This window comes from Zonotrichia albicollis, chromosome 6, assembly GCF_047830755.1.
Source record: "Zonotrichia albicollis isolate bZonAlb1 chromosome 6, bZonAlb1.hap1, whole genome shotgun sequence".
Taxonomy (NCBI): domain Eukaryota; kingdom Metazoa; phylum Chordata; class Aves; order Passeriformes; family Passerellidae; genus Zonotrichia; species Zonotrichia albicollis.
In genome coordinates, this window is record NC_133824.1 from 55,704,830 (window position 1) to 55,718,263 (window position 13,434).

Here is a 13,434-nt window from a genome sequence, read left to right on the forward strand (position 1 = left end):
CAAGCCAGGATGTGGTCACACACAGTATTATCTACTCCATGTTACTTGCACATCCATGCATGTAAAGGTCTACTGACCATTAATTCAAAATACATTATTTCTTTCACATAGACAGGAAAAATCCCAAAACAAAAAAAAGCCTTCCATATTCTTCTGTCCTTTTGGATGCTGAACAATGCATGCTGTATATTCATTCCTATTTTACTGTACAGCAGCATCCTCACACATACCTTCTCTATTTAAAGTTTATCCAAATTATGCAGTAATTAAACAAAATTTGAATTCTGAGTTAATATACTCTTATGAATAATAATTCTTTTAATTCACACCTCATTTATTTTGAATGTGAATTTTAATTTGATTGAATTATTAATTTGAATAACAATGTCTACATAGGAATTCAAAGCACTCTAACAAAACACTATAATTTCAATTCATCAGCACAAACTCTGAGAAAAGGAGAGCTTGGGGCAAGAAGGTGTGGGGGATGCATTAAGCAAATGAACTGTATACACTGCTTAATTAAAAGAAGGTTGTGCCCATTTAGTCCTGCAGTGCAGAACTTGGTGTCCATATGAAAAATCAGATATTTAATTACAGTTGGCATTTCGGAACCTCCTGCTGGTTGCTACTTTCTTGCTCAAAGAGTGACCTCATTCCTAAATTTATCACTGGGAGAACTCTGTTACAAACTGCAAGCAATCTTCTGTTTGTTTTTGAGTGGATCACTAAAACTTCATTGTTCAAAACATTTAAACAATATATTGAATCCTTAATGGAATGTGCTGCTTCCAATTCAAAAACAGTCACTTGGATTACTGTCTTGTGATAATTGGAATTAAAAGTTCTGAATTTTGTTCTGGTTTTGCATAGACAATTTTATATTCAAAACACATTAATTTAAATGGAAGTACCATGCAAATAAATAAAAACACCTGCCACTTTTGCAGTTGTAGATTCATAACTCAATTCAAAAATAAGTATTGTCTACCTGCAAAATATTGTGTTCTATTGACATTGTGCTTATTGATCACATCTGTCATAACATAAGCAATATTTCCTTTTCTTTCTCTTAAAAAAGAGGAAATGGAGCAATATAGAATGAGCTGATGAAAGACACTGGATATACTCTGTTACAGTATGATATCACTGAGATGGTTTAACTACAGCATTTGCCATGACAAGACACTGCCCATGTCTCACCAGAACAGATTTTCAGAATTTTTTTTAAATTAAATAAATCCTCCAAAACCATGCACACCAAATTTCCTTCCAAAATCCCATCAACTAAACTGCTTTCATGTAAACACAGCTTCTGAAATATTTTTCTTTTCTTTATTTAATGAGAGGAATTACTGGCATATCTCCCATAGGATGAGATACTCTCTAAGTCATCTATTTCTTTGGTAGTATCCTCTGTATTTACAGAGACCACATAAATGATATTTTTCCCTGAGTGTTCTCAGCAAAATACATACTATTTCCTAGCTCATAATTTCTAAATCCCACCTTCGTGAATAATTTGCACATCTCAAAGTAAATTTCTAAATTCCAACTTCTTGAATAATTTGCACATATCAAAGTAAATTTCTAAATTCCACCTTCTTGAATAATTTGCACATCTCTTTCCTTCCTGCCAGGGACAATCTCATTTGCTCTTTTTTATATGTACCTGATTTTTTTCCCTCAATTTTGGTTTGCATCCTCTTCTGACAACAGCAAGCTTTGTCTGCACACCAGTAAATCTCCAGGTCCCAGCTATGCTAGGTCAAACCCCTCTATGCACAGGCTACCACAAGTCTCAGCATACCTTGCTTTGGGCAGAAATTATAATTATTTGACCACTTGGTCAGAGAAGAGCTATTAAATGGTTCCTCCTGCTCAAGACAATCACTACACCACACTCTTCAGGAGGCCTATCAGTAAAAATGGAAGACATAGGTGAAAGCAGCAATTAGTATAATTCAGCTTAGTGGTATAGGTACAGAAAATACATGCAAAAAAAAAAAAAAAGAAGAATTACAAGGAAATTTGAAAGAAAATTAAACACAGAATGTATAATATTCAGCTATGCTACTCACAGAAACACAGTGGAGGCAAATGACTCATCAGCTTTTCCGACCTTGCTAACAACTTTATTTTTGATACACAAGGAAATCAGAATCCCCAGCTAACAGAGCAAGGAGCTCTCACAGCATGTGCATTATTCCATCTTGCTGTGCCTTACCCAGCAGGTTAGTGAGCCAGAGGGCCAAATCCTCCTTCATGGGCAGCAGGTTGGCCTCGTGTCTGCTGGCGAGCCACTGGCTGTACTGGTGCATGTCGGAGAGGCCAGGCCCTCGCGCCTTCGGGCTCAGGGCAGTGCACATGGCTTATCCGCTCGTCCCTGCTCACAAAATTATGGAAAAGGGAAAGAAAACAGGAAAAAAAGTTCTTCATTACACCAATCAAAGTCTCACGTGCGCCAGTTTTAGAATTGTAGACGATAATCCCAACCAGAATATAATGCCCATCTCTGGAACGGGGATCAAGGCCAGGCTGGACCGGTCCTTGAGCACCCTGGGCCAGTGGAAGGTGTCCCTGCCATGGCAGGGAAGGGAAGGGGCTGCAATGAGAAGTCTTTAAGGTCCCTTCCAACCTGAACCATTCTGAAATTCAATCATGTCAACAGCAATCATGTGCCTAAGAAATCAGATATCAGACAAACAGAGGTGGGTCTAACACGTGGTCACACACACCAGTGACCAAAACTTTGTTTTGTTAATGGATCTTTTTTTGTAAGTGAATAAATCATACAGATAAATGTTAACCTCATTTGTACTCGCCAAGCTACATATTGCAAACACAACAAAATGATCTGCAAGGAATTATTAAGATCAAATGAAAATAAACATTTTGCACAAAGCTAACAACTCACTACAGTGCCTAGCCCAACACCCAATACCAATTCAGATTAACTGGAGAGCTTCAGAGATTTTTGGACCATGCCCAGAAAAAACATGGCAACAACCAAATTGCACTCCTACAGCAAACTTATTAACAAGTACTAAATGCTGTAACCAAATGGAAACAGCCTATCCTACAGCTTCAAAATTATTCAAGGAAAAACTACACCAAATATATTGACTCAAAAGCATTATTTCTTCAGAAAGCAGCAGAACAGCCAGTGTTGGTCACTCACACTTGCCACTTGCCAAATTCTCCTCTGCTTCAGGGATGACTCACTGAAACTTTCCAGGTAAGACAACTAATCTCTAACACATGATGTATTAAGCATTGTCAGTCACAGGAGCCACTGCTTTAGAACCACTGGACCTATCTCTGTGCCTCCACCTGTGCCAGAAGTGTGCAAGGTTATTTTTCCCTCTCTGAAAGAATCTTGTAGCAGTTGTAGCAATGAGCTGAAATACTTCCTTGCCAGGTAGGCTGTAGCCTACACCAACCAGCAGACACAAGGGTGTCACTGACATGTTTTATGAAAATCCTTTTGCTAGGATTTTTCTCCTGAGAAGCTGAGAAGCCTCAGAAATAAAATGTAAACCTTGATTATCTGATGGCTGTGGAATGTGGTCTGGATATGGTTTACAAAACAGGGGCATGTGAATTGTTTTTAATTAATGGCCAATGACAGCCAGCTGTGTTGGACTCTGAATCTGTAACAAGATTTTATTACTGATTCCTTTCTAGCCTTCTGATGTCTCCTTTCTCTTTCTTTAATATAGTTTAATACATAATTTTCTTTTAATATAATATATATCACAAAATAATAAATCAGCCTTCTGAAACATGGAGTTGAGATTCCCATCTCTTCCCTCAAACACCCCCACACCAGGTCTTGTACAGGTGGCACCAGACAGACCTCAAGTGACTGTGAGACCCACAAGGAAGAGTCCTTTGCCTGTTCTCCACACCAATTGTAGTAAGACATGTCAACTGCCTTCCATTTATGAACCTGCAAACCCTTTCTCTCTGTCCTTTCCACACCTTTCATACCAGGTAACAGATATTTGTGACCTTAAAACAACAGCAGAAAAAAAGAACAATTTATTATAATATCCGTTGTGGCCTGAATAACAAAAATACTGAAACCAATTTCTATGTCAAAAAGACAATATTTACTAAATGTAATAAAAAAAAATTAAAATTGCCTTTCCACAAAATTGTGCTGCAACTGAGTTTTCCTAATGTATGTAATGGTATTTGGGGTATCTTAATACTTGTATTAAAATACTTCAGCATTTTTAACCTACTCTGTGTAACTAAACTCCATGCTGGCAAACAGGTCTGCATAAGCTCTTTTTGACAGTACCTCACCCCAAGTCCTGAAGTTTAGCTTGTCCTTGAGATAGGCACAGCTTTCACTACAAATATACTTCTTATTGAAATTAGACAACTTTTTTCCACTGGGGGAGAAGCAAAAACGTACATAAAAAAGATTTATTCTCTTCTATAAACACATATTTCTTAATTATGAGTACATTTTACATTTTTCTAACAAAAAAAAAAATTCTTATGTATCAAAGTTTGTTTGAAGGCAGAGCATTTTAAAGCAGACTAAAGTACTTAACTCATGCACAGCTCTGTTGTGAAACTGACTTTGTAAAAATGTCAGCTTGGATTTATGGCTTCCTGGTTAATTAAATTCAAATCATACCTGTTCATTTAGGGCAAGCTGCAAGGGAGGGGAGGGAAAAGACTTGGACTGTTAGCTCTGCAAAAATCCATCTGGACTGTCACTCTCAAAATGGATTGATTCAGACTAGAAGCAACCAACAGCTAAGGAATTTCAATGACAGTATATTTAAAGTTTCTCTATGTTAGCCAGAACCACATAAATTACTCTTTCAAATCATTTTGGATAGAAACAGAGGCAAGACAGACAACTGACACCAGCTGCCATCAAAGATTATAGGGGAAAGATCAAGAATCCATCCCATATTTTCTTTCCAGAAAGAACCTCGAAATAATTTTGACCATTTTCTGGGGTCTATAACCTCCAATGATACAGTGAGAGCCAGAAGTGAAGTAAGTTTTTTCTCTTGAATTACCATTGCAATGACCGTGGTAAAATGCAAAAAAATGCAAAGAAATAAAAAAAAAAAAAAAAAAAAAAGAGAGAGAATTCTTATTCCTGAGTGAATGTATCTAAATATTTGGGAAAATCCTGCAATTTGTTTCTCAAGATGTTGGAGGATGCAAGGGTGCTTCAGTCTCATAGTAACTCTGGTAAGTAAGAAGCAAAAAGAGAGACAGGAAGGGTATTCTGAGGTCGTTTTCATCAGACCCATCCTCAGAATGAGAAACTGGAAAGATAACAAAAGCCAGCCAGACAGGTGACAAAATGAAGGGGAAAATGAGAGAGAAATAGAGATGCATTGATCATTTTCACTCTAGAAGGTGAAATTGATTAATGCATCTCTATACTGGGACTAGGTCTGCTTGAAATAAAGCCCTGAATGAAAACAATGTACGCACTAATTTGTGAAGTAGGCATGCAAGGTGAGGACTGAGGAATGAGAAAGTTAATATGATGAAGAGCCTGAAGAATCACAGATAAATCACATACAAGCCAACCTTACCTCTGTGTAAATTTTCTTTGATTTCATTTCCAAAATAAACCCAAAAATTTTCACTTCTCCACTATTTTTCTGAAAAACCGCCCTACACCTCAGTAAAATCCACAAAATTCCTACCTTGGACTTTTAAAATTAATAATTAAAAAATTACAACTTGGCTTCCAAGGAGCAGAGTATCTCCTGTCACAAACTCTACAAGTTATACTGGAGATCAGTTATCAAACTGCAAGCACCAGAAACTTTCCAGCTCTGAATTATCCTTCATGCAAACACTGATTGCTACTGAACCTCTTAAATTCAACTTAAGCCTTCACAATACTTCAGTACTGAAGTATCTAAATTTCAATAAATGGTTCAGCTACTTCATCAATTGTATTTATTAGATACTTATTAGAACTTCATCAGACAGTAGCTGGGATCCACGAAGAAGCCAAAATGTGACAGTTCTGTGAAGGTGACAGCAATGGACACTGAGCTCCTTCAAGACCTGTATGAAGATTCTCCCTGAGGTGAAGGCCAGGCCCCTGTTTCATCACTCAGATGCCTTCAAATCTCTTCATATATTTCATTTTTAGTGAACTGAAGAAAAGTTTGATGACAATTTCTCAGTGAGGTCAGAGGGATGGACCAACTTGTATCAGAGGTGGACAGCAGCTTTTAAGGATACATCGCCACAGCTGAGGCAAGTCTCTGGCCCAAACAAATATTTCATCCTTTTCCTTTTGGCAGACAAAGTATGAACCAAGGAGCCAAAAAATATTGGGTTTCCTAATCTCACTATTTTCTAACAGCAACATCAAGTCACCATATATACAGCTGTTTAAAACCAGCCAACACAAACATGACAAATATTTTATAGAATGTTACACTTTCTGTAAACTGCTGAGGCTGACGTGATATGCAGAAGCATTTCAAAACTTACCTCTAAATGCTTTAAAGCAACTGCTTCCCCTACTATTCAGAATGTAGAGAGGAAGAGTCTTTGACTACTTTTCATCCTGTTTTGTTACAGTTCATATTTATGTAGCACAAGCCTTTTTTCAGCCTCTCTCAGTGAGAGGATGATGTCTCAAATTCTTAGCCTCATTGTCTAATGAAGAATTCAGTGTGGGATGGTTTACAGTACATCCAGAAATGTGTATCAGATTCAACACACTAAAAGGTCCTGTTTCTCTCTGCTTGCTCCTACTGAACAGTGAAGTTTTTATTTTGTTCTACAGTAGTGCATTTAGTTATCTGTTTATTGCAGTTCATTGCTTGTATTTTGCCAGCAGAGTAACTTTACACTATCTGATGATTGTTATCAGTGATCATCAGGTGAAAGCAATGAGAATCAAACAAATGATCTTCTGTGCTTCCACTGGCTTTTGTTGGGGTTAGCAGGTAGGAAAAAAGGGATCAAGAAGGATACACTGTACTCAAAACACACAGGAGGCAAAGACTGTTTAATCCAGAAAGTAAAACTGGATGCACAATGAAGCACTCAGCAGCAGACCCCCAGATTCAATTCCCTTTCCTATTCCAATCACCCTCCTTACCTGTAAAATTGTGACTGTTCTCTTGAACCAAGTATAAAAAGGGAGGAAAAAATGTATACATATAAAAGCTTGTATGTATGCATAGATATACATACAGAGAAAATACATGTGCTGCAGACTGCTAGATAATCATGTGAACCAATAAGTTTTTACTCCAATTTACCCATCCAGTCCCAGCATATATGCATAACAGCTTACACTGAGTAGCTGCTGCTATGCAGGGCTCTCTGCACCACATGAGTTTCACTGTCACTTCAACCTAGTTCCCAATTAAATGTGCATTAATTCTCAAACAAAAAGGGGCCTGAACCATTTCCTGCAGCTTGCTCCCACATACAATCCTTCCAGGTCAGGAATGAAGAAGTCTTGCTGAGTCACTTGATCTTCATGACTTAAGAATTAGCATAGAAGTGAAGTATCCAGTGAAACAAGCATTTTTCTTTGCATTCACTTAGAAAACAATAAAAACAAGTTAAAAGTGTCTATGGAGGGGGAAAATCTGTCACAAAGCGAATGTCTGCACTTGCAGCAGTGACCAATCAAATCACCTCTGGTGCAAAGGTGCCACATGACGTGCCCTTAGCAGCTGAAGGGACACTGTGACAGACATCAGGGTGGCCCAAACTGGGCACTGCTGCCCAGCAGGCAGGGTCAGGGACTGGCTCTGTGCAGTCACTGACCCTGCCCTGGCAGCCAAACCAGAGCCACCCAGCACACCTGCACAGACGCCAGCTCAGGGCTCTGCAAAGCTGAACTGCTGCAACAGAAGGTGTCATAGGCGTTGGGTCTAAAGACTCTTTTCCATAAATCTGATCAGGATCGGAGCTCGTGCAAGGAAATCTGTTATAACATGAGTGAAGAGGCACATTAGCCACCAGAAGGAACTAAACATCACACACACAACTGTGCAACTGCTTCACTGTGAGTGACAAAGGAAACAGACACAACTCAGACAAGGTCAGCAAGGCTTTCTCTGAAGGAGCTGGAACCTGAGCACTGGCCTGTACACTGGCTCTGACAGAGGGGTATCAGCCATAAACACAGACAATCTCCTGCTGTCCCAGGGAGAAGGGAATGCTACTGGAAAGCAGCCAGCCTGGAAGGAGAGGAGACACAGGATCAAACGCCAGAACAGAGCTCACGAGTGTACCTGGCAAGGGTCTCTGCTGGATCTCCCTGCTAGCTCTAATCACCTCAAGCAGATGGAAAAGAACAGAACTTTTGAATTTTTACTGCAGTTTAAATGGACTGCATGCATCATTCCCTAACTGCAACAGCAAGCTGAGTGCAAAAAAGGGCTGAGATTCAGTGTTCATAAACAGAGTGAGCTGCAGAACAAAATGCATGATTGTGCAAGCAGAAATGAAGCTGCTCACAATTTGGGACCCCTATTGCAATCACCACCTTCACATCATCAAGTGCCAGTATTATAGACATGGCAGAAACAAGGATAAATACATTCACATTTTAAAACTTACTTCACTTTTCCTGTCTCAGAGTTGACATTTTTCAGATTTGGAGAGTATAATATCAGTTCACAGACTAAAGGTTGCTCTTGTTTTTCCACATATATACACATATGTGTATATACACACATACATGCAGAAAGAGGGGGGGAAAAGATATATGAATGCCTTCCTTTGAGAGCCACAAAAATAACTAAAAACTTTTCATTCTTTAATGTCAGGAAACTGTTCCCCATGGTGAGATCTGCTACACAGTGGAATGACTTTCCCAAATGAAACTGTGAAAGCTCCTTTTCTTGAAATGCTAAAAATGGACTAAAAGAAACAGTAAGAAAAAACCCAAGACTTGCCACTCACTGTTCGATGTTACCTAGTCAGTTTTTACCACCTTCAATTTCCAGTTTGCTACAGAAGAGGAATCACTCCCCTTCTGCCCTTTTACATACATAAACACAAACACAATCATTTTTAAAGTCATTCTGCTACTACCTTGCATATTTCCTCTTCAAGAGCTATTTGCAGAGCTTTCCCTTCTATAAGGAACAACATTCTTATCTGCATTATCACACAGGTATCTTACATGTAATCTTTACTTTGCCCACTACTATAAACAAGCAGATAAAACACAAGCTGACAAATGCAGCAGCATATCTTTATGAGGAAATTTAACTTTTCTAGATATTTTATTATCCTTATAAAAGATACCACAACCAATTTAGCCCGAGGTTTCTGAGTTTTCCCAGATTAACTTGGAACACACTGTACATTAGGAGCAGGGGGAGGGGCACTGAAGGGGAACCACCATCTGAAACTCATTAATCAATTAGAATTTTTCATGGCTTGCATCAAAATGTGATCTACACTGATAGAGTAAGTTTTAATCACAAGAAGCCTTTGTCCTTTACATTATGAATCCCCACTACAAGTGTGTGCAGCACTTTGGGAGGAGGATGGAGAGCCTGGCACAAGAGCTTACCAATACTTTATACCTGTAAGGCCCTTGGTCTGAGGCCAGGGAAAAACAAAGTTAACTGCACTGTAAAATCTGCTCTAATCATTGAAGCCGAGACATTCTCGGACTATGCCTACTAGAAACAATTTCATTGCCTTGACAATGTCTCCCTTACCAAAAGGAAAGCAGAAAATCTTTCTCACACAGGCAAACTGAATGCTCCTGAAGCAAAACTTTAGGAACATTCACTATCTACTTGCTCATAAAATTATAACTTCTGGAAACTGAGCCTGATTCCTAACACTGTCCAAAACCTCTGAAGTTGATTCCTCTTTGCACAGCTCTCACTATATGTTCTTCTGATTGTCTAAGCAAAATAGCCATTAAAAATTAGTACAAAAGTTTCAACCTCCACCAGTTAGAAAACAAAATACATATTTAAACTGACATATCACATCTCTCAAGGAGCAGAAGTGTCTCTTGTGGTCAGGACACTATGCAGTACTACAAGCTGACTTCCAATCATCAGCTTTGCTTTTAATTATGATGTTCCATTTCTAAATCCTGTCCTGAAATTAGTGTTAAGTTTAGCTGAGAGGTGTAAAGTGGAGTTGAAGAGGTACTGTGCATAGTAAGTGTGCCAATTTAAATAAGACTGTAGGTAAAATAAATAAAGTGACCAAATAAGTCAGCAGGATAAAGTAAGTGGCAGCAAGAACTTGAGGATAGTATTGACTCTTCAGCACTTCACCACCTTCATATAAGTTTGACCATGGTTCCAACAAGGGCAGTATAATCCTGAGAGATGGCTCATGGCACCATACAGAATGAATTCAGGAATGTCCTATTTAGAAACTTCCTATTAAATCACAATCCACGTCACGAAACCCTCATCAAACTGTTACACTTGGCACAGCATCCACTTTGCAACGAAACAAAAAATACATCATGCACGTGGAAAACCAATAATAATTCGTTCATTTTTCACTGCAGAGTAATGTCAGGAGTATGTTGAAAGTGCACTGGGGAGCCTGCAATGCATCCATCCAGCTGTCCCAAGAGCTGCAGTCCTCCAGGAGTGTGCAGAGCCAGCAGGCTCAGATGACACTGAGCCAGGATGCTCACGGCAATCCCGGATAACAGCAACCTTCATTCCCTACACCTAGAACCTTAACGAAGAAACAGAGTGTGCAGATAACACCACTGCACCAGGATGCACACAGCAATCCCGGACAACAGCAGCCTTCATTCCCTACACCCAGAACCTTAACGAAGAAACAGAGCGTGCAGATGTCACCATTGCACCGGGATGCACACAGCAATCCCGGATAACAGCAGCCTTCATTCTCTACACCTAGAACCTTAACGAAGAAACAGAGCGTGCAGATGTCACCATTGCACCGGGATGCACACAGCAATCCCGGATAACAGCAGCCTTCGTTCCCTACACCCAGAACCTTAATGAAGAAACAGAGCGTGCAGAGCCAGCAGGCTCAGATGTCACCACCGCACTGGGATGGATGCACACAGCAATCCCGGATAACAGTAACCTTCATTGCTCACACCTAGAGCCTTAACGAAGAAACAGAGCGTGCAGATGTCACCATTGCACCGGGATGCACACAGCAATCTTGGATAACAGCAACCTTCATTGCTCACACCTAGAACGTTAGCGAAGAAACAGAGCCTTCTCAAAAGCGAAACTCTGTCCCCGGAGATTTGGATCTAGAGCCTGCAGAGGACACGCAGAGCCCTGGGCTAGCTAAGAGCGGCTTTTGGCACCACAAGGGTCCGGTTCTCGCTCTCGGGGGGCGGCGGAGGGGCCGGGAGCGCTCGGGGAGCTCGGCCGCCTCCGGCCGCCGCTGCCGCAGCCCCGCCAAACCCGCCCTCCTCCTCTCGCACCAGCAGCACCCCAGGGCTGCCTCGAGAAGCCATAAAGATAGAGCAGAGGCTGGGGCCAGGGGTGAGCGCACAGCGAGTAAGAGCCACCCCCCGTCCCTCCCTGCCCGCCCCGCTCTCACCCGCCGTGGAGTCCGATGCGTTTGTCCTGCTCGGGGCCCCTCCGCAGCCGGGCTGAGCTAATGGCTTTGCCATGAGCGCTGGAAGCGCTGCTCCCAGGTCTGCCCCTCGGGGGCAGGACCAAGCAAACCCGCCGCAGCCCGGCCCCCCGCGGGATGCCCGGGGCAGCCGGCCAGCAGCCCGCATCCTCACGGCGCTGAGCCCCGGGAGAGCCACGCGTGGATCTCCGCCACACACCCACGCACGCTCTCATTCCGCCTCCGCCATGCTTCCAAACTCCCACGGCAGGGAGCGGGAGGGAAAAACCCTCACCAAAACCCCGCGACCCCCACCAGCAGCCAGCGGTACCCACCGAGCCCAGCCCAGCCCAGCAGCTCCCCCACGTACCCGCGCGGCCTCCCCGGGACGGGGAACAAGGAAACAAAAGCACCTACTCCCCACCGCAGAGCCGCCGGGCAAAGATCACCTTCCCGCTTCGCTCTGGCCCCTTTCTCTTTAAACCCGAGAGCAGCCGGCGAGACACACGAAACGCCCTCAATTTAAAGGAGCCCGCGCGGAGAGCCCCGCCGCAAGGCTGACAGCGAGCCCGCCGCAGGGCAGGGCAGACAGGCAGGGCAAACAGGCAGGCAGGCAGGGCTCCCACCGCGGCCGGGGCGAGCAGGGAGGCAGGCAGAGATCCCACCTTGGCAGAGAGGGAGGGCAGGCAGAGATCCCACCTTGGCAGGGAGGGAGGCAGGCAGGCAGAGATCCCACCTTGGCAGGGAAGGAGGGGAGAGCCGGCAGGCAGGGCTCCCGCTTGGGCTGGGGCGGGCAGGAAGGCAGGGCTCCCACCTCGGCTGGGAGGAAGCAGGCAGGGTTTCCCCCTTGGCCCGGCAGGCAGACAGGGCTCCCACCTTGACAGGGGAGGAACAGGCAGGGCTCCTACCTCGGCTGGAGGCAGGGCTCCCACCTTGGCGCAGGCAGGCAGGGCTCCCCCCTCGGCTAAGGGGAAGCAGGCCGGGCTCGCTCCCCTGGCCTGGGCAGGCGGGCAGGGCTCCCCCCTCGGCCCGGGGGACAGGCAGGGCTCCCTCCTCGGCTGAAGGGAAGCAGGCAGGGCTCCCCCTTGGCCCGGGAGAACAGGCCGGGCTCCCCCTTAGCTCGGGTGGGCATCCAGGGCTCCCCCCCGGCCCGGGCAGGGCTCCGGGGCCGCACTCGCTGCCCCGCTCGCCCCCGCGGCCGCCGCCGTGGCCCGAGCGCAGCGGAGCGCGCTGGGAGCAGCCGCGCTGCCTCTCCCCATCCGCTCAGCTCGGTGCTCTCTTCGGCAAACCCGGCTTCGGGTTTGTTTGTTTGGGTTGGGGTTTTGTCTGTTTTGTTGTTGCTATTTTAGTTGTTTTCCTTTTTTTTTTTTTGGTTTTTTTCTTTTTTTTTTTCGTTTTACACCTCCCCTTCCCCCCTCATTTATCCCCCTTTTCTTTTTTTTTTTGTCCCCCTGTCTGACACCGATTTTCTACCCTTGAGCAGCCCGCATTGACTGAACGGAAGTTTAATACTTCGTTTTTTCAGAGGGACGGCAAACGCAGTTCACACTGATTTACCCTTGAAATGCTGAGGTATTGTATTACAGCCCTTGGCAGCGAGTTAATTCTTGCTTCCATTTATCTTTTATTATTGCTCCCTTTCCAAGACTCGTGGTTGTGGAAATGGAAAGAAAAGAAGAAAAGAAAATGTCACATCCAAGATAAAACTCTGTTTTTTCTTTAGTTTGACTGTTAAGTCTGGAACTTTTGAACACTTACAGACACATCTTTTAATTGTCACCTTTTTTTTTAATGGCTAGAGAAATATTTGGTGAAACTTTATTGCATATTTCTCTAAAACCATTTCATGCCACCTTGTACATCTTG

At 43.2% G+C, this 13,434-nt stretch overlaps 1 protein-coding gene across 3 annotated transcripts in view; it reads right to left on the reverse strand.

Moving 5' to 3' along the window:
- The window catches only part of GAS2 (growth arrest specific 2), a 72,604-nt gene extending 59,979 nt beyond the window's left edge, over nucleotides 1-12,625 (reverse strand). Inside the window, exons 1-2 of one of the 3 annotated variants that reach the window (XM_074543897.1) lie at nucleotides 12,477-12,625; nucleotides 2,228-2,386 (exon numbers count right to left, since the gene is read on the reverse strand). In XM_074543897.1, the coding sequence (XP_074399998.1) occupies nucleotides 2,228-2,369 (142 nt within the window). In that variant the 5' untranslated portion in view covers nucleotides 2,370-2,386; nucleotides 12,477-12,625. Of the gene's footprint in view, nucleotides 1-2,227; nucleotides 2,387-11,553; nucleotides 11,872-11,985; nucleotides 12,147-12,476 lie in introns of those variants that run through there. The other 2 variants (XM_074543896.1, XM_074543895.1) reach the window with 2 other exon arrangements.
- Nucleotides 12,626-13,434: the final 809 nt, after the last annotated feature.